General features: G+C 38.6%; 1 protein-coding gene across 1 annotated transcript; it reads right to left on the reverse strand.

The window, feature by feature from the left end:
• Nucleotides 1-1409: 1409 nt before the first annotated feature.
• LOC139736994 (uncharacterized) lies at nucleotides 1410-23295 on the reverse strand (the record flags this gene model as incomplete). The annotated part of the gene is made up of 18 exons (XM_071647667.1): nucleotides 1410-1571; nucleotides 2245-2381; nucleotides 2710-2981; nucleotides 3703-3868; nucleotides 4944-5030; nucleotides 5817-5945; nucleotides 6732-6938; nucleotides 8086-8193; nucleotides 8672-8785; nucleotides 9982-10089; nucleotides 10770-10865; nucleotides 12634-12738; nucleotides 14090-14209; nucleotides 15851-16060; nucleotides 16487-16621; nucleotides 16920-16967; nucleotides 18012-18038; nucleotides 23244-23295. Coding segments are annotated over 18 exons (2283 nt in total), but the record flags the coding sequence as incomplete, so codon positions are not given.
• Between the last annotated feature and the right edge of the window lie 1970 nt (nucleotides 23296-25265).

The following is a 25265-nucleotide window of genomic DNA, read 5'->3' on the forward strand; positions in this document are numbered from 1 at the left end:
TACTGGAAAGGTTTATTTTACACTATCTCATGATGGACTTACTTTGAAATGTTTAAAAATGGCGCTTAGCCCATTTTACAATAAAACTGTTCACATATGCAAGAATACACCCAACATTCTTTTTTTTTCAGCCATTCGCACACATATAAATATATGTACGTAAAAACTGTACGTAAAAACTGCTTCATCACACTCTCTTTGAGATACACGCGCTCGCGCGCGCACACACACACACACACACACACATACACACATACCACACACGAACAAATCATTTTTCGTTCGTTCTCTCTCTTCCCTGTTGTACTTTATCCGCCAATGTTTATAGTTGGTAGTTGTATGCAACAGGAGACTTTAAAATACTGTACATATTGTGTATATAACATGATATATTTCATATACGCACGGCTTTAGTTCTGTCATCAACGTGCGAAATAAAAACTGTTTGAAAGCAAAACGACTAGACAAGAATCAGGCAAGAAAGGGAACAAGATTAACGATCCAACACGCTTTAATCGAATGGAAGATTCGCTGGCTTTAGAGTGATATCAATAAATATCATTTCAGAAGACGGGTTCTCGTTGGATTCGTTACAAATACATGTAATTTCAAACATCATCAATTAATGTTATCTAGGAAATCGATACGAGAGTGAAACAAACAAACAAACAATGATTTGTAGTTATTTACGCGAATCACTCATAGGCTTACATATAAACACGCCCTCATCAGACTCATCAAATGCAGATGGTTACAGTCAACTTCATTACGTCAATTCACTTGAGTTCGGATCCAATAATAACCGATCACTAGATATTTACATTTTTATTCTAGAACTATTCATATACATTATTGCTGTCCTGTCCTACTCATACTGAACATACATTCTAAAAACGAATTGATTTATTAATATTCCTGAGCTAGAATATCTATGCCTACAAGTGTCTACCACTAGATCAGAAATTCTATTTGAAATATTAACAGTTTAATTTTATGAGAAAGAAATGTAATAAGTCACTAAATTTGAGTAGACATTATCTTATGGTGAACGTCTAAACTATGGTCTCCTTATATATCTGTATGGAAGTATGTATGAATGCATCCTCTGACTCAAACGGATAATTGATTTAAAATCGGCAAACTTCAACTATAGAAAACATTTCAGGACATCTACTTATTAAAAATGATATTTTCTTCAATGTGTGTAACTACGTGAAGCTGACATAAAAACAGATGTATATTATCTTGAACTTGATTGAACAGTAAGAGATAGCTGCAATATTCCACACCGTTACCGTAAAGCCGCATTACTTTAATTGAACAGTTGTCCCTTGACTTTGTGTGTACCAGTATAAACTCAAACATACTACGAAATAGTATAACATATATTGCTACATGTGAACAACATGTCAATTGTTTTCCATAATGTCTATTATATAATCCATGTATGCGCCTGTTCTCATGAAGATATTCGGTCTGTACGGACCTCCGCAGGACTCGCCGGCCGAAACCGACCCGATGGAGAACCACGAACCGTTGATCTGTGCGACAAGAGGCCCGCCACTGTCGCCCTGGGAAGACATGATCACATAATACTACGTATCAAAAAAAGTTGACCGATATATGTCATATTTTTATGATACATTTTTACGAAACATATTATGCACATGATAGATACTGCACAATGAATGTGATTACGAATTCATTAAAATACACCACCATATTTTTTAAGTTCTGATGTACACCACATGTAAGAGTAAGAAATGATTTCCATTTGCAGTATTTACCTTCTTTTCTTTTCTTTTCTTTTCTCTGATGACGCGTTTGGCACTGTAAAAGTTTTAAATTCGAAACTTTGGTGGCTCGGAAAAGATGCGTGGTGGCCCGAAATGTAATCAAAACAATGTAACGATCCATTATGAATATTAGTACCCGTTTAAGCCACCAAAAATTGTCTTTTGTCATCTGTTTGTGAATGTTGGTAACCCAAAATCAATTTTTAGCAACCTTGGGCAACCGGGCCACCGGGCTACCGATCTTCCGATAAATACATATATCACTAGATGTGATGATTATAGTGTGTTCTGATATGTATTCTATGATAAGACAGTATGGAAACACAATAGATGGACAGGTATTTACATCTACATTTACATTTACAGATAGACTTATCATATGAACAGAAGGGGGAGGTGAGGGGGAATGATTTGGGCATCTCTGTCAAACCAGTGAGGCAATGCTTACAAAGCACGTGCTGACGTAACCGTTGGAGTAACCGGCACACACCACCGTGTCCAGGAGGTCCATGGAGTAGTGACTGTTGCAATATTCGTAGGGCACTTTGGGTAGCCGTGCCATCTGCAGATCTCGCGGGCTGACACCTGCGTGGCATATCGATACCAGCACACACAGTTAATTTCAACTTTGTGACAAGTGAAGAATACATCTAACGTTGTTGAAAAATGTTAAAATAGGAGACGTCACAAGGTTACTGCTATCATCAACATCATCATCACCCTTGCTTATAAAAGGTACTCGTATAACTTGAAATACTCGTTTAGGGGAGGGAGACAGAACGGAGAAATCTAGAGAGAAGAATGAATATTGCTTTATAACAAATCCATAATAAAGTAGAGGCAAATTTAAGGCCATTAATGAAAGAGGTTGGTGGAAATATTTTACAAAAGTCCAAAATTGTACAGAACTTACTGCTTTCCACGACGGACCCCCAGCCCGTCGTGGTGAGGTAGGTGCCATCTTCGGGATCGAACCCTCGCGGCGGCAGACACGCCGGCTGCACGTAGTTGTTGAACTCGGCGGCAGTCTTGAGTTTCAGCAGGCCGAGGTCGTTCTGGTATGTTGGGTCGCCCGTGTAGTTGGGATGGTAGTGCACCTGCTCAACGGGAATGTTCTGGCCGCCTTCCGTGCCCGTCAACCAGTTCGTAATGCCCAGGTAGACTCGACCACCAGTCAGACCCACTCTGTCACGTTGAGTGAAAATGTCACAGCGATCAATGTTATTATTAGAGTGCTATCTCTCCATTTTCTATCATCATATCCATGTCATAAACATACACGTGTATCATAGATGTTTGTACATCCTTCCACCAGGGCTTAACGTATTAGGGCTGCACGAGATCTGAAGTCATTAGGCGCCTACTTCAAAGTGGATGCAATGACTAGGAAAACACACGTCGCCTGCTCAATTTATGATTCTTTTATCCAGCTGAAAGAAGGGGCGTGGCTATTTAAATGGCTGTCATCAGGATAACCAACGTTTACCTTCTGCAATAAGAGAGGCATTGAGAAATTGCATTATTGACAACTTATCACCGGTAGTATAAATGTAGATCTCATCAAGCTTTAGACCTGTTCACCTGCTACTCGTCAAATACCAACATCATATCATTCTATTATTTGTTATCCATGTCATACGGTCTCCGAGTGCAGAGCAAATCAGTAATTTCACCAGTTCCGACTGTCAATCGTTCTATCACCGATTAAGCAGAAAAACTAGTATATATGTACGCTATCATTAAATTTGGCACGAATTCAGAGGCGTGGCTACTTAAGTGGCTTTCATCAGTCTAACCATCGTTTAACTTTGTTTTCAGGAAGTTTAATTTATCAATGTGACCTAAAATCCTCACTGAATACATGCTACATGAAAGATTCTTATTATTAAATAAACAATCAACCAACACGCAATGTGCTGCAGTCAAGATCCATTTCTTGTTGATGAGGGTGCCGCCGCAATATGGCGTCTTCTTTGGAGGTCGGTAGATGCCCGCCTGCCAGGGCCAATGGCCCCGTTTGGCGGCCACGCCCATGACAATGTTGGCATCCAGCATTGGTCTCGACCCGCATGCTGCCGGTAAGAATTAGAAAGTAAATCATTAGTATGCGGTATTGGTATTGGCATCGGTTTTGCCTTTGCTATGGCTTTTGGTATTGGTATTAGTATGTTATTGCTTTTGCTGTTACTATTGATATTAACACTGGTGTGGGTATTGATTTTGCTATTGCTATTGCTTTTGGTATTGCTACTGGTATTGTTTTTGCTGTTGCTATGGGTATACTGATGTATTGATGCTGGTATTTAACACTGATGTTACACTATTATGGGCATACCTATTGATTAATAGTTACTAGTAATATAGTTAATGGTACTGACACTGGTATTGACATTTGATATAAACTGGTGTTTTATAGGTATACCAGCATTGGTACTTTAAATATGGGCAGGCCTTTGGTATATGCGCTGGCATTGACATTGGTATTGGTCAATTACTGGTACTGGTATTGGTATTGGTATTGGTATTGGTATTGATATTGATATTGGTATTGGTATTGGTATTGGTACTGGTATTGATATTGGTATTGGTATTGGTATTGGTATTGGTATTGGTATTGGTATTGGTATTGGTAATAGTATTGGTACATGTATTACTATTACCATTGATTTTTATATTCTATATCCGTATTAGAAAAAAACACAAACAGAGAGTACATAAAAATGAATAAATAATATGCCTGATTGGGAAATTATACGGTGGATAACATCACCTAGCAACTCGGATTGAGCATTAATTTGTAATGTCGCGGATGTAGCTGCGACAACACGAATCGTGAGAGACGGAGGCAGAGAGAGAGGGAAGCCGCCCCTTCTGTGAAACAGTGGTTATATACCACTTGATTCTAGTCTCAGAGGTAGGCCTACTTGGGTGATGCAGGCATATTCATTAAATGCCGAAACTGTAGATCATCCGATTCCTCTCTTCTTCTTCTTTTTAAGTGAGCGTTATCAGAAAACTCAGAACTAATCGTAAAGTCTTGATGGTAATGCTCTTCCGATGGAAATAGGAGCATTTCATATTAATATCAAGCACGTACATAGGGCAAAATGGTGGAATATAAAATGTTCCGAAAATATCAAAGCTTACGACAATTGTCTTCATCCCAGCCGTCTGGACAGTCTTTCCGCCCGTCGCACACGAAACGGGCTGACGAGTCGACGGTTGCACAGCTATCTGTAATGGTAATAGTAATCATTGGTAATCATCGTCATCTGCTCTAATAAATTTCAAAAAGTATCCTGTGCCATCCTCTACGAAAGAGTTGCATGGTCCAGAACTAAATAGCGAGGTGTGTATATACGAGTAAGCAGAATGAATGTACGTTACATCAGACTGTCTGCGTACAGTCACACTTGCACGAAGCACGGGCAAAAATGACTTAGGGGCAAAATTGCAGGTTATTTACAGAGTTGTGATAATTTCATGTATAATGAATGTATAGAATTAAGTAAGTTAAAAGTGATATAAGTCACTGTCTTTTACATCCCATGAGACCGACACTCCATACAGCCCACGAGTTCGACCTTATAAAAGGTCCATGAGTCATACAGCATGTGAGTTCGGCTCTAGGTAAATAAAGCCCATGAGTTTGACACTAGGTAGAAAAAGCCCTCGAGTTCGACATTACACCACAGGGCCTATTATGTCGATCTTGTGGGCCTTATTTGCTTAGAAGTCGAACTCATGGGTTGTATGACTCATGATCTGCATTGATAAGTTGTGGGCTGTATGACTGATGGGCTGTATGACTCGTGAATTGTATGATTCTTGGGTGTTGGTCTCGTGACGTGCACCCCTGCGTTTTAATAGGTCACTGGTCATGCTGGTTAATGTCCGTTTCCTTCACTGTACATGACCTATAGGCCTATAGCCTAGAAAAGTGCAGCAAGGGATCGACACCTTTTGTTTTTGTTCCTTTTTTGTTTGCTTTCACCCATAATGTCATGTGACATGTCCTACCTGTGAACTTTGCGGGGTCACAGTTTTTCTCGTCCTCCCCCTTCTTGCAATCCTTGATTCCGTCACACGCCAGCTCTGGCTGGATACAGGTGCCGTCCCTACAACCGAATCCACCGTCTTTACAGATCACTGGATCGATGGTCAATATTGAACGTTAAACATGTTAAACAGTGATAAGATTGAATATGGCACGAGAGAGCTAAGAGGTTTCTAAATGAGTTCCAGGTGTTAATAAAAATAAATCCATCTGATTCTCTTAAAGTGAGCCCCTTCATGCACGCCCCCATGACTTTGATATAATATTGTGATCTCAACAACAACAACAACAAAAACAACAATAACAGCAGCAACAACAACAACAACAACAAAACAGGAAGGGTTTAAAAAAATGAATCAACTTCACGGTGCCCTTGCTCTCAATCTCAACACGCAAATCACAGGGTGTGGTGATACTTTGTATGGGCTCGTACCTCTCCCATTCACTAGCTCGCACACAAATTATTTCCGAATTTTGTGTTTGGGCATAAATTCACAACTAAAATTCGGCTACACTAAACTGAGTAGTAGTCAGAACTTCATGATTATAGCTTGTAAAATCATCGGTCGGGGTTGTAGTTGTTAAATCATAAACCAAATAATGTCATCTTTATGTTTTTCGGATTAACGGACCCTATGTCATTTTCGGATTAACGAACCTTAGCCCTTTTTTCAATAACAAGTCGGATGGGTTGTACTTCATGGCTGGCTAAAATGTTGAAAGCGGTGGCAAACAAACAAACAAACAAACAAACAAATACACATGCACGCTCACAGACACACTCACATACACACCTGTTTACACGTTTCATTAAATTCCCTAATCCACCGAACAGTGAACAAATACCATTATAATGTGATCGTTGTCATGATACTTACCGGGCACTTCAGTGGTCGTTTCTACCGCATCTGTCGTCATCGTCATCGGTAGAGAGGCGTCGCTCTGCATCTCCTTCGTGGTCGTCTCCATTGTGGTCATTGGCATGGGCGTGGTCCCATTGACTGGTGACGTCATGTTACAACTCTTCTCGTCAGGGGCGCAGCTGCCATGTGGGCACGTGACCTCATCCGGTCCGCATGTTACTTCTGTATACGATATGAGAAACAAATCGACTTTGTCTTCTTATTGTACTTTGTTTGATGGATACTATTTTCTGCAAATCAATATAAATACATAAATTACATAATCATGAACATGGGAAACATACAAAGTATATTTGAAACAGAGTCGTGTGACTTGCATAAACAACGATATAAAAGGAAATTAATGATATAATATTACAGTATGCATGTCTATGCGGCAGGGATTACAATAACAATTTTATATTTAAGAAGCGATAATGCAGGGGGCCGCCATTGTAAGCATTGCTTGAAAAGAAACAAATTCTGCTGCGAAGATGTACGCAGCGCCCCAATGTATCTATCCATTATAGTCATTGGCGATTGCAATATGAATATACTATGTAATTTCAATTCCGGTCTCTTTCTTTCTTTCTCTCTCATACACCTCCCCCTCTCCCTCGCCCTTCTCCTCTATTGGTAGCCTAGTCCACGAAAAGAGCTGGAGGGCGTTGTTATACGCGAACTAACATCGTTTGACTGCCTTGAAAATGATATTGGGATATAAACACTATATACGCCTATAGCAGCACCAAAAATATTATAATGCTACCACTTATACCAATGATAGGCATAGAAACAAGAATGCTTATTACATTAAAAATAACTATAACGATAGTAATTTGGTGATAACATAAGTAATATAATTCATCTATTGCTGGTCGTAGCAATGATTACAGTCATTAGGACTAAGTTATGACTTATGATAATCAGCATCATTTTTTCTTTTTCTGATCTCTTTCATGTTGTCATCAGAATTTTCCAAATTGCCAAATCGATCTTAGAGTCAATAGACCGTTCTCGTAATGTATTCAAATTCTAAGGATTTTTCACCCCCGCGAACATAGAGACGAGCTATTCCATTAACCCCTTCTCTGACAATGAGTCAAAATTTCACACACAAACGTATGGAGAGGAAATGAAGGTGGCACACAGAGGGTTAACATGCTCTTCTTAAATGAGATTAAATTGCTGGAATCCCGTTTGCTTATTTCTTGTTGCTATGTCGGACAGTCATCGGACAAGCTTTCAGATTGTCAACCTTTGTTTGAGAGGCTTGCATAAAATTTGAATATCTTACGAAAACAGCTTATTGTGACGTCAGTCATCTTACCGCAATTCTCTTCATCCTCGTTGGCGGCGCAGTTGGCCGTTCCGTCACACAGGAGGTCCCGCGCGATGCATCGTTTATCGGCACACTGGTAATATCTACCGGGACAGACTGGGGAGAAAAATGGTGCGATTGAGCGCCCATTGAATGAATGGCTACTTGATTGACCTGCATGGTTTGTTTGTTTGTTTTTTACTAAATTGAAATAAATGAAACAAACAGAACAAACGTTGTCACTCAGAACTGATACTTATTTTCTTGTAGACGTATTAGTGCACTATAGTTCAATTTATAAAAGTTCAGATGAATTCATAGTCGAAAGAGTAAGGATTGTCTCTTGCGTCACCTTTTAGTTTAAAAAAATGTCCAAAATTTGTTCGCAACTTTTAACAAGAATTTGTTTTCAGACAAATGTATGAAGGAAAGAAGAAGGGGCAGAATAAACGAGCAGACAGACAGACGGACAGACAAATATATATAGACATACATATATACATATATAGGCATATATAGACAGACAGACAGACAGGCATAACCTCCTTTGTTGCAGAGATCATTAGTGATAGACTATTGCGATAATGATAATCACCTGGACATTCTTTTTCGTCGCTCCCATCACCACAATCATCGTTGCCATCACAGGTAAGCCATCCGGGAATACAGCTGTCGTCGGAGTGACACCTGAACTTCCAGCTAGGGCAAACTGAAAGGCGCAGAGTAGAAATGTCACATTATACTTATAAAGAGATTATTCAAGAGAAACAGAAAAACGCAAGGAGGCAACAGAAAACAAAATGTTCCCCTGCACACTTCAGCTGGAAAATGATCATTGTAGACTTCAGCAACACTGAGTATCCGCACCGAATAAAACCGCCTTTCCCATGCACCAAAGCCAAAATGCGCACGGTGGGTGCCGTAAAGTCGTGACAGTCATCGTACTTTTGATCAACGAACTTTCCATACAACGTATTTCAAAGAGAAAAGGAAGTTTTTCTTTCTTAGCGAATCATATGTTATAGGCGATCATAAACTGCATTGTTGTTCTGGTTGCAACTCTGTAAATGATTGCTACAGTAAGTTGTCAAAAGATGACCTAGCGTAAAAATTACCTCGATGATAGCCTAATCTTTTTGTTTCCAATGTGTACATTATTTGTGACCGTGCACCTCAAAACGAACATTAAGTCGCACACACTGATTTTGCGTGAGAACTGAAAATAAGTGAAATGGGTCAACCTAGCCGAACTTGACTTTTTCATATTTTCTGAAAGAGCGGGTCTTCTTTTACATTATGCTAAAATTTGGTATGATAAAACGGGCAGGAAAGTGTGTTTTTTAGCAGTTTATCTTGAACATTTTTGGTAGAATAGTGTGGTTAGGTGTGTCTTTAGAATCCCTTTTTCATTTCTGAAAAATCTTGTCCACACTCTTCACTTTCAACTCTAATAACTTTTGAAAGGATAGTGCTACTGCTTTGAAAGTTGGCATTAATTATGGACAGAATGTGTTAATGAGGCATATTTAATTTCAGTGTAATCTGATAATCCTTTCATTGTTGTTACTCTGTGGTTTACTTCCTGTTTTTTGTCCCATTCGTCGCACAGCCAGCACGGTTTGGTAGAGATTAAGCGCTTGAATAGATACTGTACTTCAGAGCCTCTTTTCTCAGTTCACATTTTCCTGAGTTTGTGCTTTCTTTCCAATATTAAGATAGGTTAGAAGAGTCCATTTGATTTGAGTTATACATCATTTTAAAGCTTAAAGTCTGCTCTTTCAGAATATGGTTTTAACTAAAAATTCATGTGTGGCGACTTTTTGTTTGTTTTGAGGTGCAGCGTCACATTTGGAGGAAGAACAAAAATACAGGTTCCTATAACTACAAAAACAAAATTTACTTTACCGCAGTTTTCTTCGTCTTCTCCGTCGATGCAATCAGGGACGCCATTACAGAGATTGTTTCTATGCGTACAGTGTCCGTCGCTGCACCGGAATTGGAACGTCGTGCATTCTGGAAGTGTTGACAGTCCCAAAGAGAAATGATAGATATGTCAAGTTAATGGGATGGTTTAGTTCGGGTTGAGATGGGGATTCAGGTTTTAACTTTTTGTGAGATAATTGGAAACCACTTATATGAAATATTTAGAAACATACCATTCTACGTGTTCTAAGAGGAAGGCAAAGTTTATTTGATGAAAATCGGTTTGAAATGGCTGAGATATCCAAAAACCAAAGTGGCCCTAATAAAAAGGTAGGTCTCACCTTTTATAAGATCATTTTTTTTTACTTTGTTCTTGGACATCTCAGCCATTTCAAAACCAATTTTCATCAAATAAACTTTGATTTCCTCTTAGAATTGTATGCTCTCAAAATTTTTACATGAGTGGTTTCTAATTATCTCACAAAAAGTTAAAACCTGATCCCTCATCTCAGCCAGAACTATACCACCCCTTTAAATTAATAAGCTTTCATACTCACTCTCTAAGGGTTCATGACGTTATATCAACACGTTCCGGGCGCAAATCAAACCATCTCACATGCAAATAAGTGCACACAAATAAGCACACACACACACACACACACACACACACACACACACACACACACACATACACTCACACACTCACACTCACTTTCGAATCAGCAAGGAGACGGTTTGATGAGCATATATCATTCTGATATCATACTTACCACAATCCTGCTCTTCGTCAGAATTGTCAATGCAGTCGTTGAATCCATCGCATACGAATTCAGGGCGGAGCTTATTTCCGTTGTCACAGGTAAATGCTAACGGTAAGAAATAAAACAACAGTAACAAGACAACACAAGAAAATACCACGGAAAAAAAAGTTTGTGAATTATGACTGTCGATGAAATAAATTATTAATTACATTTTCTCTCGAAATGTATTTTTCATTTTGTATGGCAGCAACAACCTGGCAGATTCTTTTGCCCTTAATTATCACACCGCTTATAAGTCCGAATAATGTCCTATAACTAATTATTTCACATCTGGCTTAGATCTTTGCAGCAAGACCACATGGAAGATGGATATTGACATAAGAGGATTTCTACCTAGAAGGTCATCTTTTGGGGCGAATAACGGCAATGGCATCTGTGTTACTCAAGTTTGACGTGCATAAAATTATCCACAGATCCTGTTTTTGAAAAGAGATGTCGCAATTAAAGTCATGAGATTAAGCTTACTCCATGGTAATTAAAACCTCTAAACGCTGTCATTTTCACCACTTTTTATTCAATCAATTATAGCAGATTATTACTTTTTGGCCTTTCTTTATCAACCGCCAGGTCAGATCTTTTTTCTTTTCTTTTTTTTTTTTTGAGAGAGAGAGAGGTACTTCGTCACCTATTTTTTCTTAATGGGAACCCGAAATCTACAGCTATCTCATTTCACCAGGTGACCGCGATTTTGAAATGCAAATACATGTATTTGACAAAACAACCCAAGAGTGCTGCGAACGTAGGTTCGTAATGATATGTAAAACTACTGTGATGCAGAGTCTGGTTTGTATTTGTTCTCACAATAGCTATAAAACTACGCGCTGTGGAGTCGAATTTGGTGTATATACGATGTTCCTGGTAGAAAGAATCAAATCCTCTCAAACATATCTCTACGGCAATATAAATCAAAGAAACAAAAAGAGCAACACAGAAACAGCAATAGCAGAAATGAGAGGGCACCTTCGAATGTTTATTCACACAGAAGGAGAAACACAGACAAATAAAAAAAAGAAACCACATATACGAGTAGGCCTAGGGCTACTACTGCAACTGTTACAATCCCAAAGAATTCCTAGTGTAAGGAAAGCTACGTTAACGTTATACCTATGGTCATAATGGTCTGTGGTTCATGTTCTGTTTTGTTTTTTAACAGTCAGCTGTTTCAGATCTCACACCTGTAAAAATATTTTCATCCGAATCACATTACTTCATAAGGGCGGTGAGTTGGCTCAGTCGGTAGCGCGTCTGCCTCACGACCACGCGGCTCGGGTTCGAACCCGAGTCTGGACTGAGCAATGTTGTGTGTAAACATACCGTCCCCTCTAGCAAGAGGCAAAACACTCTGTCCCTCGGATAGGACATAAAATGGAGGTCCCGTGTATGAGAGAGTCACAGCTCATGCACGTAAAAGATCCCGCTTCATTCATTCATCGAAAAGAGCAGGGTGTCTAACCCGGTGAAGTGGTCCCACCCCACATCCAACTGGACCCCATGGAAGACCAGCTTAGTGTAGCTGAATATGGGCTATCCAGCCATCTTCACAGATGGAAAATGAACAACAACAACAACATGGGAACGATTCTGAAATAAATCAGGACAGTAAACGATATCAAGCAATAGTTGATTTTGTTTCCATGCCAACCTTGAAATACACTCTAACGCGGTGTATTTTTCTGAGTCTTTTTTTTTCCCCGTTTTTATTTCCGTTATTCCTCTCTATGGGAAATCATTTACAGCTGTGAGAACGTTAGACATGTTAGAGGATAACTCATTTTGCCGCTCAAAGGTGAAATTACGGACGGGCACCACTTACTGCAATTTACTTCGTCGTCCGTGCAGGCGACACGACCGTTGCAAATCTGCGTGCGGACTATACACTCTCCATCACCGCAGCGCTCTGTCCACGGATCGGGGCAAGCTGTAATGGGGATGAATTGCAATGAAACATTTATGGGAAATCATCCACTCATTCCCATTCCTACTGCGATAATACATGGTCATCTGTCAGTCAAGCAACGTTCCTTAATGCTTAGTGTGCTTTGAGAGCTGATTGGCACAGAAATCCCCACAGCGTTATACACACTGCATGTCTCAAGTCCCCGACGAAGAAAGATTTGATAAGAATGATAATAATAATAATAATAATAATAATAATAATAATAATAATAATAATAATGATAATAATAATAATCATCATCATCATCATCACAATAATAATAATAATAATAATGATAATAATAATAATAATAATGATAATGATAATAAAGGACATTCATCAGGGGCGGCGCAGCCGTGGGGGCCGTGGGGGCTCGAGCCCCCACACTTTTTGTGCACCATACAAAGGAGTACATAAGGTGCCATCATTTGGGCCCCCACACTTTTTTCAACCAGGAAGTACGTAAGTGGCACTAAAATGGGAGGGGAGAGAATGAGCTGAGGACCTTTTTTTTTTTTTTTTTTTTTTTTGCTTGTTAGCTGAAGAAACCCGGAAGTGGACGGGGACGGGGAGAGATGAGCTGAGGACCTTTTTTTTTTTTTTTTTTTTTTTTTTTTTGCTCGTTAGCTCATGAAACCCGGAAGTGGGCCCCCACACTTTTGAAAACACTGCGCCGGCCCTGTTCATATTGCGCAGCTACTATACTCTACTGCGCATTACAAAGTAATAATCACAGCATGCACAATTCAAACACAGAATGCATTACTTCAACAGATGACTTTTTTACCTGACGTTTTATAGTGAACAACACAGCGGTCTCTAACTTGATGATAATGATAAAGGACAAACTCAAGAGTCCAATCTCAATTTTTAACGGGCCGTTAACGATCGCCCCGTCACTGTACAGGCATGCTAACCTGGAAACATTAAACTGCACATTACTTGAATATGAGACCATTCTGAAGCAAATAATTTTCACACAACTATAGCTATATAATTATAATGTACTCTTCAGTGAATCCCACAAGGATTGGATAATTAAGTCATGGTTTTGTATTGCAACTTAAAATGTTGCAATACATAGCACAAGAGAATCTAGTGATTAGTAGGTTTTGTTTGGTTTCGAGGTTTTGGTTTTATTTTATTTTATTTTATCATATATATATTTTTTTTGAATTGCAAGTTTTTGTTTTACTTTGAACCAGATATTTCTTTTTTATCTTCTTCCAACTTTTGTCTATAAAGTGCCCTTAAAGGCTTTTAATCGTACACTTTATACAGTAATGAGTTTATCGTATGATCACGAAGTCATCACCGCGCCCTTGCAACCTACCGCAACCAACTTCGTCGCTGCCATCTGCACACTTGAGGGCGCCGTCACATTTATCCTCTTCGCCGAAGCAATCTCGCGTGTATCTGCACGGAATCTCGTCTTCCGGACACGTAAAACCATCTGCACCAAAAAACAAACCAAAAGAAATAAAAATCATTAACTTTTCTGCCAATTTATATGAGTTACCCGTAACATTGAGTTACTCATAGATTTGCAGTATATAAGAACAACGATACATTCGCATAAATCATAAATCGATGCACATTATTCAGATTAAAAGAAGGTTGGCACCCAGTATACATTACGAACCTTGATGTTAAAACTACAATGCGTTGAGTTCGTAATAAATTGTGACGCAACAACATCCCAATACGATTAACAGAAATGACCGACTTAATTATGTGACTAGCTGGCGTGAATATCACTTCAGTGGTACTCCTTCTCCATTTTCAATTTCTCTTTTGAGAGGTTAAAATCACACTTACATGCAAGATCAAGGCAATCTAGAAAATCTGAGGCGAGATGTAGCTCGAGTAATAGCTCCCCCAGCCATATATTTGATATGGTAAACCTTCAGTACAGTGGCACAATCAACCCACTAGCAGCTATGAGTGCATTATAGTAGTTAGATTTTTCAAGCACAGCCAGGGATCGTAGAGTATAAAGACACAACGTCAAGTGCAAAGCTATGGTGATTAGGAGAAAAAAAAAAACAGCTCGGTTTCTTGGAGCTGCCTGTTATAACTCTCATTAGCCGACAGCAGCAGCTGTTGTGTGCGAACGTCTGGCTCTGGCCCTCGTTCGATCTCAAAATATGGACAACTCATGTTTTAAATCAAATTGTGTGGTATACAGTCCGGCTACCATGACGTCGCCTGGGGCATGTGAATGAGGCGCTGAAATAGTAATCAAGGCAGTGCAGATCAAGTTCAGATTGAAAGATGACTACGAAAAATCTGAGAAGGTGTATTGTGAATAAACGCCTGGCTGACTATTGCTGTAGAATTCTTCTTTGGTTGAACATACAAGAAGGGATGCGCTTCTCTTCATAAATTTTGGGAATCCCTGTATCATATTTAACATTGTGACCATTGAAGCTATGATCTTAGTGAAGGCTGGAATTAGTTTGACAGTGGAGAAATGGAAGCCTTCAATATTTATTTACGCTGTCTTCTTTTTTTTTTTTCATCCCTCATTATCATGACATCTCGCAGTTTGCGTGGACCAGGTAGTAGCGTTCGATTTATATCTTGATATAATTTACACAATCATAGAAGATATGACCCAAGGTTCTCAATCTTGGGGTTTGCGTTTCGAGACGCCTCGTCACAGCAATACATTTTGAAGACATTCCAGCCTCACTGATCAGTTGAAGGGGTTTGATAGCTGTCAATCATGATATTATTATTGTTGCTCATAATGGGCATGCTGTGCCTCGCTGGCGGCCGCAAAGCGTTTGATCTAATGTGAAGGGTTTGTTCGCAAAAACCGATAAGTCCATTTTTGAAGATTTTGAAGTACGGTCTCTGTCATAAAGTACAAAATGATACCTTCTATATGATATATTGGTCACTACATATAAAGGTACATTTTTGAAGTTATGGTCAAAAGAAGCAAACATTTTCTTATTATTCTCCTTATTTTTCTTGACCTTCAATCGCAAATATCTCCATTTGGCAAATATGGACTTATCGGTTTTGCGAACAAACTCATCATGTGAAGGGCCTTCATGGAAGTCTATAGTTCCATGGTGTAACTCACCACTCCCTTGGATAGGGGTGAGCTGGATCCAAAAGCCCTCATAGGTTTCGAACGGATCGGACACAATGTGGAAATACAGTTCGTTGCCCGGATAGAAGATGTCCGTTGGAGGGGTGTGACCGGTTAGCGACTGGAAGAGGGTACCCGGCTTCAGCTGCACGCGACCGGATCCCACGTACAGAAAATCGTAGTCGTCTTCAAAACTGAACACTGTGTGATTTGACAAGTTTATTTGTGACATGTCAAACAGGAGGTACATCCCACATGATAATTATTCTCGAGGATTATCATCAATATCAGTATCATCTTATTTACTCGTACTAACACTGTCACCCATGCGGTTATTGCATACATTGTTTTACATACATTTCATTTATCAATATTGCGATTATTACATTACATCACATATCGTAACATTATTGTCAGTAGAATTTGTAAACTCAGCAAATCTCTGATATCTTTCCACACTAACTTAATTCGGGCTTTTAGCCATGCTAGTAGGTAGCTCAGCACAACACTATGATTATTGTTGCAAAATTGAATACAAAACTTCATTACGCTGTACCGATAGAATAATCAACTCCGGCTCAGTTAAGGTAGAGCAGAACCAAAGATAACAAAGTACTGTTCACTCACCTTTAAATTTGATTTTCACGTTATATCCTTCTGGTGCAATCACAAACCATGTGTAAGTGCTGTTTGGAGAATAATTCTCCGGATAGTTGGTGGAGTAGAGATCCGATGTTTTGTCTCCAGGTATGTGGACAAATTCTGAAAACAAGCCAAAAGCACCGGTAAAAGAATTTTAGGTTTATCTGTTGGCAGGACTGATAACTAACAACTCAGGGTCTTCGCCTCCGCTTGAAATTCAAGTGAAATTTCAATACCACAGACAAGTTAAGTTTGTTACATAGGGCAAAATCAGACCTACACAATGGTGGAAATTTTGTAAAGATTGACAATAAAAAAATAACGAAGAAAATCTTTAAATCATGAAGTTAAGTTTGATTATCTAGTTTTGTTAAACAAACAACCAAACGAAACCCTTTATAACTCCCGTTTTACGTACCGTGTGGGGGGTGGTATCTAGTCGGACCAGCGTTCGTTGGTTCCACTGCTGCTCCCAATCCGTACAAGAAGGGAGAAATATTAAGAGAGGGAGGAGACACAAAGAATGAGGAAGGGGACAATGGACGTAATTAATCCTATTATCTTTACTTTGGAGACATTCTTAATTGTAACTATAATATATTCCTTGTGTCAGGTGAAGGTGTACCGCCTTTGGAAGACCTCCTGAGTGATAACTGCATTGGCTTTGTGGTCCTACTATGATACTGGCATCAACCATTACTCGTTATACAGTGACATCGTCATACTTAAAGAGAAGTTATTCTGGTTTGTATGTTTGACGATTCTGCACGATCTTTCAAGGCCCATAACAGCAGATCAATATGGCAAGTATACGTACAGTAAACTCATTGCCATCACTGCCACAGGTGATACTGTGCCGCAGTTTTACTGTCATATTTTACCAGCGTAGATTTAATCATTCGGAATACCATAAAGAAGGAAAAAACACACACACACACACACTCACACACACACACACACTAAATACAAACTTATATGAAAATGAATAGCTTAATGTTCATTTGCTCGAGTATCGAATGACATTTTGTGTAGTTATTTCTGTTGCGATTATGTACATAAGATTTGTTTTTCAAGGGAGACAATCCATAATGCAGCATTTTCCAGTTTCCATGCAATATATTATTAATCGGAACAAGATCAACCCTTGACAACTCCATCGAATTCATGACAATCACGTTCACAAAATAGCTTGTTGCCTCTATATCACCACATCCTTGCATGAAAAAAAGAAAAGACTTTTAAAGGTGACTCTTCTATACAACGAGAGTTGTTTAGAATATTATTGGAATGGGTTTTAATTTTGTTCAACGTGGCCGTTGGTATCATAGGAGAGGGCAGTCTTCCAAACGCGATTTTACTGGACGAAACGTCCACTCATCTCTTACAATTTTTTAAACAATATTTTTCACAATGCAACCACTCGAATGTCTGCTTGGGTGATACCTGATTTGATCTGGACACAAACTTTTACACGTTAATGATTTGAATATATATCTTCACTTCTACTCACCTTCATCCGATCGTCCTGCCCGTTTTGCTGGTGGAAAATGAATCAAAACCATCAATGTGATTAATGTGCCACTTGTTTGATATACATCCTAAGTTACGGATGACTTTTAACAGAAAGACGCACAATATCATGTTAACATAGAGAGATATAGAGCTTGACAGATAGATAGATAGCTAGCTAGATAGATAGATAGATAGACAGATAGATAGCTAGATAGATAGATAAATAGATAGATAGATAGACAGATAGATAGATAGATAGACAGACAGACAGATAGATAGATAGACTATAGATAGATAGATAGACAGACAGATAGATAGATAGATAGATAGACAGACAGATAGATAAATAGACAGATAGATAGATAGATAGATAGATAGACAGACTGATAGATTGATAGATAGACAGATAGATAGATAGATAGATAGATAGGTAGACAGATAGATAGATAGATAGACAGATAGATAGATATAGATAGACAGATAGATAGATAGATAGATAGATAGGTAGGTAGACATATAGATAGATATGTAGGTAGATAGATAGATAGATAGACAGACAGATAGATAGGTAGACAGACAGATAGATAGATAGATAGATAGAAAGAAAGACAGACAGAGAGAAAAGAGAGAGAGAGAGATCAAGACATGATTTTGATAAGGGTGGGTTTAAAGGACGCACCTCCTTTCTTTCTTCATCCTTTCCTCCCCTCTCCTCTGCCATCTACCCCTCTCCCTCTCATCTCTGCCCCCCCCCCCCGCCATCTCCCTCGTTTTCATCCTCTAACCCTTCATGCTTTATAGCAGTGATCTCAACTTAATTTCCTCTTCACTGTCAGGATTTTGGCATCTGCTAGAGTAAAACTAGTTCTTTGTTGTGGATCTGCCAACCTTGACTCGAGTTCAAACAGTGTAATTTTCTTCCTGTCGGGGTACAGAAGAATACGTAAATTAGTCAAAGTCAGCGTATATAAGACGGTGTTCATTTCCTTGCTGCGATTACACTTCCGATTGTTAGTCACTATCGGTTCGATTTAATTTTTGCTCTTCTCCTCACACATGTCATATAAGTCTCGACATGTAATATGACGGCGGCTTGCCCTCGTAGAGGCTGTCGTCCGTCTTGCTGGCTGAAGTCAATGGGTGTGACGGCTGCAGCGATGCATAAAATATGTGCCTCATTAACTGCGCATGATCATGGTGGCGTGGCGTTGGCTTCAAGAGTGCGAGATATATGGAGACTGTAATAGAGCGGGCAAGGGACAGAATTGCCACGAGAACGAAATTAACAGGAGAGAATATTATATTTATCTGAATGACCACGGATCGTTGGTTTCAGCAGCAACTCTCATCATTCTCTCTGGCATAGAGGCATAATTCGTCTGTTGTGTGCATATCATTTTTTTAACCAATGCTTCGTGAATCGATTCGAAGGGAGAAAGCAAAGTTACACTCAAATCCAACTGCCTCTACTTTAAAAAACGAGTGACAAATTACAATCTTCTTATTGTGTTAATTGCATGTAAATCATTAAGGAAGAGTATCAAATCAAAATATGGCATAGAAAAACTTCGAGAACCTTTATAAATGACATCTTTGACAGTTTCTCTACAATAAGCCTGAAAAGGAATGCATTAAAGGGATTTTTCACCATAATATTCAAGTCGTCGTATGAGGTAGGAAAGGAGGGCCCTCCGGTGATTTTCATCAACTGAATGGTGGAATTTCTTCTTTTTAAAAGATATTAAACTTCAAATAAGTATCACAAGTTGTATTTCTAAGAAAATGCCGATATCAGTCACAATGATACATATTCAATTCATTTTTTCCTTTCATTTTTTTGACAAAAAAATATATAGACCATCACTTTCTTTGGTACCAGACAACATTAACATATACAATAAACAAAATGGAATGTCAGATGGTGTGATAATGTCATAGCCTAATGATATAAGTATCCCTCGAGCTTGCATTAAGTTGATAGCTGTACTTTTTTTGACAGAAGAAGACTTACAACAGATTTTATCGAGCTTGCATTAAGTTGATAGCTGTACTTTTTTTGACAGAAGAAGACTTACAACAGATTTTATCGAGCTTGCATTAAGTTGATAGCTGTACTTTTTTTGACAGAAGAAGACTTACAACATATTTTAAAGTTGTAAAAACCTAGCTCTGAGGACACGGAGAAGAGGAGGAGGTTATATTTGATTAGATATCGACAAAGAGGATGAGATAATTGTTATGTACAAACAACTTGGAGAATTGATGACATCATCAACACAAAATATTTACAAAATGCGGTTACAAGCGATATCAAAGATTTTTCAATTTGATTCCTTATTCCATCGGGTTTTTTTAAAAATTGTCTCGCGTAATATTATGTTATGATATAAATCATCGCGTTTGTCATTATTGGTATCTTTGAAATTTGTTTTGAATTTGTATTTATTTGAATGCAGAAATAAACCAAACCAAACCAAACAACCAAACAACAAACCAAATAACATCTATAATATTTCCGATTTTAATACGGCACGACATTATTCTTTATAGTCAGGTTTAACACAAAGCGGATTTACTGCGTGGGATAATCCCCTTACTCACGCTATAGTTCCATTTTTGCTTGCGTTTTTTTGTTATTCCTTTCTGTAATGAGTCATACATACAATACTTTGCATAATATTGTATACATATTCAAACCAATTCTGCAATGGTGATGCGATTGTTCTAGACATGTGTGTGTTAGATCTTTGCCCTGGGGATGGGGGTGGATGAGTTTTGTATTTGGGTCATGGAAGTCAAAGTACATCCTTTTTAGCTTCCGATTGTGCTTCGCCCATACAACACGAACAACAAAATTATAGTAAGTTACCATGGTTCATTTCTGCCTACCGTCTCTCAAAAGAGACACGCCATGGATCAAAAGCAAAGATTAATAACGATTGAAATATTCGAAACTCTAATGATGATGATGATCATGCCGACGATAATGACAATGATGACTGAAAAAATTCTACTGTCGATGTCCCTCCCACCAATGCTGGTTTAGCACATTAGATGCACTCAAAAATTATAATCATTTGCGATGTGAACACCAATAATTATATCGATGGCGACAAAGGAAAATAATCCTGATGAACTATTACACTAATTATTGACGTCTTTTTAAAAAAAAAAGTTTCAGTCGAGATGACACTGCATCGTAATTCTTAACCCGTTGAGGACGAGTGCCGAGTATACTCGGGCAGGTGTCGATGGGATATGAGTGTTGTAGCAAAATCAGTCCATCCTCAACGGGTTAAAGGTTTTGTTCGAATGTTTCACTGACATCAATAGCTCGAATCAAAATGATATTTCACTTTAATTTCCAATGTGGATGTACTCCAAAGAGGGAGAGTACCGCCATATCTCCCAGCACTGGTAAACGCATTAGCCATCGCAGGGGCAACATATGCCACTACTTTTCCTCCTTTCTGAAGGAGGCAGCTGTTTCACGGAAGTCCACTTCGGACCTCTGAGTGAAAAAAAAAAAAATACACAACGAAACCAAACCAAACAGACAAAGAATCAGCAAACAAACAAGACCAACAAAAGCGACTTTGGTCGTGACACTGTGACGGTCATTCCAAGCTCAGCACTGTCTGGCCTTGATCATAGGAATGACACTTCCCGCTCCTTGCGTTTCCGCACCAAAGATCATGGGCTCAAGAACTAGTCCAGCTTTACCTCGTTCGGCCTCCAGATTGAAAAGCGATGTCTTCTGCAGTCGTTTTCTTTGTTTCTTTTTTAATCAATGAAGTCATTGTATTTCTCACAAAATGATGGTCTTATGTTTAATGGCACTCTGGGTTTTATAGTTATATTCTGAGTCGCTTCGGTATATCGCTTCATGAATGTGATTGAGTCGTTTTGCAGAAACTTCATATTCATTCATGGAAACCCTGAAGTTTGACTGACGTTTGCCTTCGGCTAATATCAGATCTTGGATTAACTATATGAGTATGCAAACAAAAATTTTCAATGTTTTGATAGAAAAAAAATAGGAAAAGAAAGACAAAATTCTCTCATCGCGATGTATAGGTTTTAAAACAGAAACATTGCTGATTGCAGTGGAAAGCCAAAAATAAAAAGTGATAGTCAGTTCGTTGTCCAAAAAGAGCCATAGTGTGTACCCTAGAAAAGAAAATATTCCCATGTATGCGTACTCTCGCTGAAGGCAAAGTATAAGCGCTCAGAATTATTACCTGGTCCAATGCTTTCACAAAGTAATGACTTACTTACTTCTGTGGATATAGCATGTAGATTTTAGGACGAGATTCCTTTCGGCAAAATGTCACAAGCAAGCCTACCCTCGATAGGTGTCATGCACGTTCTACACAAGATGTTGTTAAAATCCAAGTCGGGTTAACCGAATAACGTAAATATTTTTTAGGGTTACCTGAAAAAAAAAAAAAAATTAGTGTGGTCGGATGATGTCTGTAGTTTTAAACTCGAACAGGATGGCAGTAAAAGACTCCCTGGATTTGTAGTTTATCGACCTCATGAACAGATGATGTCGTCGCTTGTATTATATACAACCCCTCCCCCCTTCATCGAAGAAAAGAGAACAATTTAACAACAACACGGCAACAACCCAAAACTTCGGACTGAAGAATAAAAAAGTACTCTCAGCATCCGATGTTGTATTGCGTTCTTGATATCTCTGAATCCGTTGCGATCCTCAATGGCAGCTGTCACTGGTGTCCAAGGCTTTTGCAAATCCTTAGGATTGGTTTCTACACTACCATACCAAGAGGCACTTCTTCGGTCGTTGGCCAATACTAGTAGTTAATAGACCTACCAAGGATTTATCATCGATATTAAAGTTTCTATTATCATTATCATTATAACTGTTGTTGCCATGACAATGACGATGATGATAATGATGACGATACTACTACTACTACTACTACTACTAATAATAATAATAATAATAATAACAATAATAACAATAATAATAATAATAATAATAATAATAATAATAATAATAATAATAATAATACTGCACGTCTGGTTCAAGATGGACACTACGGGAAAAAATGGGATAAACGCACTATATCAATTAAACAAGACTCGGGTCAGCGAGATCCAACATTGCGACAGGGTGATACAGAAAAGACATATTATATTTTCATTGCAGTTATCAGTACAAATATGAGGAGGGATAAAGAATGATTAGTTTCGGCGTACTCACCCACTATAACGAGGACAATGATGAGGACTATTGTCAGGATCAAACCGACCAACAATGCTATACCGATTTTCAATCGCCTGGAATCTCCAGCGAAACCCACACCTTCAGTCCCCTCCTCCTTCTTGCCCGCCGCGTCCTCGGCCTTCTTACTCCCATCTTCGCCCTTCTCAGCTAGCTCGTAGTCGTCCTTGTCTGGCCTTACAACATAAAATTGAGTACAGACATCGAGAGAAACTTGCGATGAAAAAAAAAACAGAACATTAAATCTTAAAATTCAAGACATTCACGTACGTTTTTACTCTGTTCTTATACTTATCGTTCCGAAAAAGAGCAATTTCATTGTCTATACAAACATACATTATAGCTGAAAGGTGATGGTTGTTATCAGTAGCTTGAAAAAAAGATGGTCTCTCTATAGTTCACGTGTGTCTGGCCAATGTCGTAAAAAATGTCAAAACACCAATGATTTACGATTGTATATTCTTTATTCTTTGTGACCTATACCGACTATAAAGTGGACTGTGATGTCATCTTCGTTACATTTTATTTAAAAGTTATTTTGAAGTATTTGAAAATAATTCAAATTAATAGTTGCCACGTCGAGTTGAACAACCGGATGCAAGAATTGTGCAAGAATCATTTTATTTGAAGAAAATATGCATGTCGAGTAGTATCCCGTTGCGATAAGAGATCAGACCATCACTGGTTAATAGGCGCAAGCTCCGTAGTCTGTTATGGATTGTAGATACATGTATTACGACCCCTGGCCTGTCTATAATCTGTATACCAATCAGGAAATAGTGGGCTCGACGAGTCACACTTGAGTATGTCGATGTGTATTTACGTTGATGAAGGAGAATTCGTCAATCAATTGCAATGAAAAAATGATTTCTTAAGTCATAGATCCTGACTTATGCATGGGCTATAGTAAAGCTATAGAAAACCACACCTAGATACGCCTGATGTATATATCATATAATTCTTATCGTGTATCATCTCTTTTACTAGAAAAGAAATACCTCATCGCTTGCCTCTCTTCGTCACATGCACTCCGTGTGGATAGAACATTTCTCTTTCTCTTCTTTCCTTTAAAAACAACAACAACTATGAATAAAGATGAGCAAAGAAAATGCAGTTCCAGCGATCGAATGCCTTTTCTTTGTTGATTTTCTATCATATTACATACATATTTTATTTCATTTCTGTTCTTCAACAAGTCCGTGCATCAATTAGTTTACTATAATACTATTACATATTGGTTAGTTTCCCCATATCTTTATTTCTAATGAATGAAATGCATCTCTTCATATCGTATCCGGGCAATTACCCCGAGAGGGCAATTACCCCCTGGCTAAATACTGGTTAGTGGTAAGCTTAGAGTGACGATTAGGGTTAGGGTTAGGGTTAGGGTTAGGAGTTTGAGTTAGGGATAGGATTAGGTTCAGGATTAGGATTAGGATTAGGGCCAGGGGAAGGGTGCGGGGTAATTGCCCAGGGGGTAATTGCCCTAGACCCCTTCATATCTCTGTTGGTAAACATGATAACATTACACGGACGCTTGCATTAAAAGTTTTCATTCTACCGAAGTGATTATGATAATTATTGTAATTACTTATTGTTTAAGAACGGTCAGGCTCGTCGGCTCCTCTGATGAGGAAATGCGTCCCACAAGCAAACACATGCAGATAAACATACACATAAACTACCACATATACAAACGTACATACTAATGCACAATTACACACACGTTATGCCTTAAGAACGTATCAGTCAAATGTCAATAGACGAGGGAAATCGATTGCTCATATTCCGCCAGAATCATGAAGTGGACACGCCCTAAATCTCCACTCTATACGTTATAATGCTCTATATTTGGCCTTTATATTGTCAAGGATGTTTTCCTCATTACCGTTCTTCATCGCGTTCAATGTAGGCGAACTGACATAATTCATATACATTGTTATTTCTTCTTCCATTTCATTCTTATTCTCCGTTTGTTTCTTTTGTGGCAATGAATGTTAC

Source organism: Diadema antillarum, unplaced genomic scaffold (genome assembly GCF_040938485.1).
Source record: "Diadema antillarum isolate AM-2024a unplaced genomic scaffold, OU_Dant_1.0 seq00000675_RagTag, whole genome shotgun sequence".
NCBI lineage: Eukaryota > Metazoa > Echinodermata > Echinoidea > Diadematoida > Diadematidae > Diadema > Diadema antillarum.